This window comes from Phoxinus phoxinus (genome assembly GCF_949152265.1).
Source record: "Phoxinus phoxinus genome assembly, chromosome: 4".
In the NCBI taxonomy this organism is placed as follows: Eukaryota; Metazoa; Chordata; class Actinopteri; order Cypriniformes; family Leuciscidae; genus Phoxinus; species Phoxinus phoxinus.
Window position 1 is genome coordinate 20,817,875 of NC_136879.1, and position 2,508 is coordinate 20,820,382.

General features: G+C 35.0%; 1 protein-coding gene across 1 annotated transcript in view; it reads left to right on the forward strand.

Moving 5' to 3' along the window:
* st14 (ST14 transmembrane serine protease matriptase) overlaps window positions 1–355 on the forward strand; it is a gene marked incomplete at its 3' end in the record, with an annotated part of 32,409 nt that extends 32,054 nt beyond the window's left edge. Inside the window, exon 20 of the mRNA XM_079610795.1 lies at window positions 284–355. Coding sequence (XP_079466921.1) covers window positions 284–355 — 72 coding nt within the window. The remainder of the gene's footprint in view (window positions 1–283) is intronic.
* Between the last annotated feature and the right edge of the window lie 2,153 nt (window positions 356–2,508).

Sequence of the window (2,508 nt, forward strand, 5' to 3'; positions counted from 1 at the left end):
ACACATATTATATATATATACACACATATTATATCACTAATGCACTGTTACACTCATTTACCAACTTTTATTTGTTCAAATCTGATTTCTTGAACAGTAACTTGATCAAGCTGTCCTATAATGAGATTGCCAGCAACTTCTGACCTGGTGGAATTCATGTTATCTTTCTGAATTGTGTTCTGTTTTATACAAATCGTTTAACTTTTTCTTATGCTCAAAACGTGCCTTTATTCCAAAGACTGGACTTTGCCTCTTCTCCGAAACAATGACTCTTGTGTTTCAGACTTTGGAGCGAGCTTCAATCCCTACAATTTTTTCTCTTTTAGTGAAGGTCAAAAGCTTCTTTGCAATCTAGAAATTTCTGTAAGCATCCCACTCATGCTGACCTTCTTTCCTCACATCTGTGTGATCTCGGGACCTCAGTGGCAAAGCTATAAAATGGAGGATTAGGTAAAAATAGGATATTTCCGTCATCCATTTGCCAATACAACCAAGGCCAACATAGGTCACTCACTTCTGCTGCATGTTAAAGTTCCAGCCAATCAATGGCAAAGCAGTTGGCTGAAACAACCTAGCAGGATGGTCTCTGCTTCAAAGAGTCCTGAACGTATTGAGGAATCTATAATGCCGGATCCTCAAAGACTTGGCAAGTTTCTTTCCCATGGAAAGTCCACTTGCTTAAGAATTTCAGGCTTTGTAGTGTAGTGATTCAATTTCTCAGGAGGTACCGTATTAGAGACGTAAGCTGTATTTTGAGTGATGTCAAGCAATGGATTATATATGTATGTATGTATGACTCTAGTTTCATATAGCATCATGATGTATAATTTGACCTGTTAGGCTTACGTTTTTAAATTGTGAAAATTTCAAACAGATTTTTAAATTGTTTAACTACTATGATTGTATATGACTTTAAGTGTCTGGGTGACTAACATTTGTAATTATTTAACATGCTTTTTAAATGCAAATTGAGCAGATTACTTTTTTCTGTTTAGTTTCATTGTTTTTTCTATTTAAACTATGCAAATGTTTTAATGTATTCAAATTTTCCAAGAGTTTACAATGTTCTCTTGACAATAAAATACATGGTGGTTTTACTTTTTTTTTTCTCTCCTTTTTTCAGAATAAAATTTTTGCTTAATTTCCATGTAATTTAATTTCCCCCTGAAAATGCAAATGTACGGTAGTAAAAACTAACAAAAACTGATTTATCAATATTAAATTAGCTGGCCTTGGCATAAATAACCAACATCAACAATTATTTGCCCATAAATCAGTGGTCTCCTAATGGAAAAGGAAACATATCTGCTCTTCTCAGTTGATACGATCGAGAACCCAAAGCATATTTGTTACAGATGTGAATGTACTTAGTTTTGACCTTGCACCAATTAGAAAGCTCTAGGTTTAATTAAGCTATGCACTGCACTGCACGGCAACAGTTGTTTTAAATGGTTGGCAGAGTATTGAACTTAAGCTAATTACATGCCAGATTTGACCTTGTTTGAGCTTTAGATTGGTGCTCAACCTTTTATATTATCTCCAATTGATGTCATAACAACTCTTGCACTAAGCATATTGCACAGTAATGTGGTATCTAGGCAGCCAAAGGTCACTATCACTTGATTGAAGCAAAGAATTTAGGTAAATAAAATGAATGAATGAAATCCAGCTAACCATTAGTTTAACCAATTTTTCCCATACTGTATTTCCGTTACTGTTTATATGTACAGCCTGACAATTAGTTCACGTCGTTTTAATGGTGAGATTCATCTTGCGTCATAAATATTCAAATTTATGCAAATAACGTGAAGGTTGAGGTGGGCTGGGCATCCAGCAGAGCTGCGTTTGGTGAGTAGAATTTTAGAGAAGTTTGGTGTTTTTGCTCAATTTCATTGTTTTTAATGGAGAAACCACGAAATATGTAAACTGTATAGCCTATTAAGACCTTAATAAGTTGCCGATACAGCTCCATAGGATAGCTTTGGCGCTAAAGTAATGTTAGGCCTACCTCAGAACAAGATTTATTTATTTTCCCATGTGTGTCAGGAGATTATGGGACTATAGGTAAATAACTCCTTATTCATGGCGGTCAGTGAAAAATATAATTTGGAAATGTTTAAAATGTGTGGGGAAAAACAAAACAAAATTTGAGGTGTTGTTTTATTTTAACGACACCTCATTAAATCATTTTTTTTTTAAATATGCCTTAAAATTATTATTTCACAGTCCGCATAACTATTGGACAGCTAGTTCAAGTATTAGTCCATTCAAAACCTAGCGATTCGAGTGATTAGTTGGGATTTCCTTTGTAACCACGGTGACTTGAGAAAACATGCAAAGAAATTGGTCGCTGTTGTGTCGTATTCTGTGACCCGACCACTGATCTATATAATGACTTTATAGATCATATTTTATAACATGAGCTATCCAGTCATTCTATATAGATCAGTGGACCCGACCCACCGAATTCTGTGACCCTAGGCGCTGTAGCCTACTGACAAAATGCTG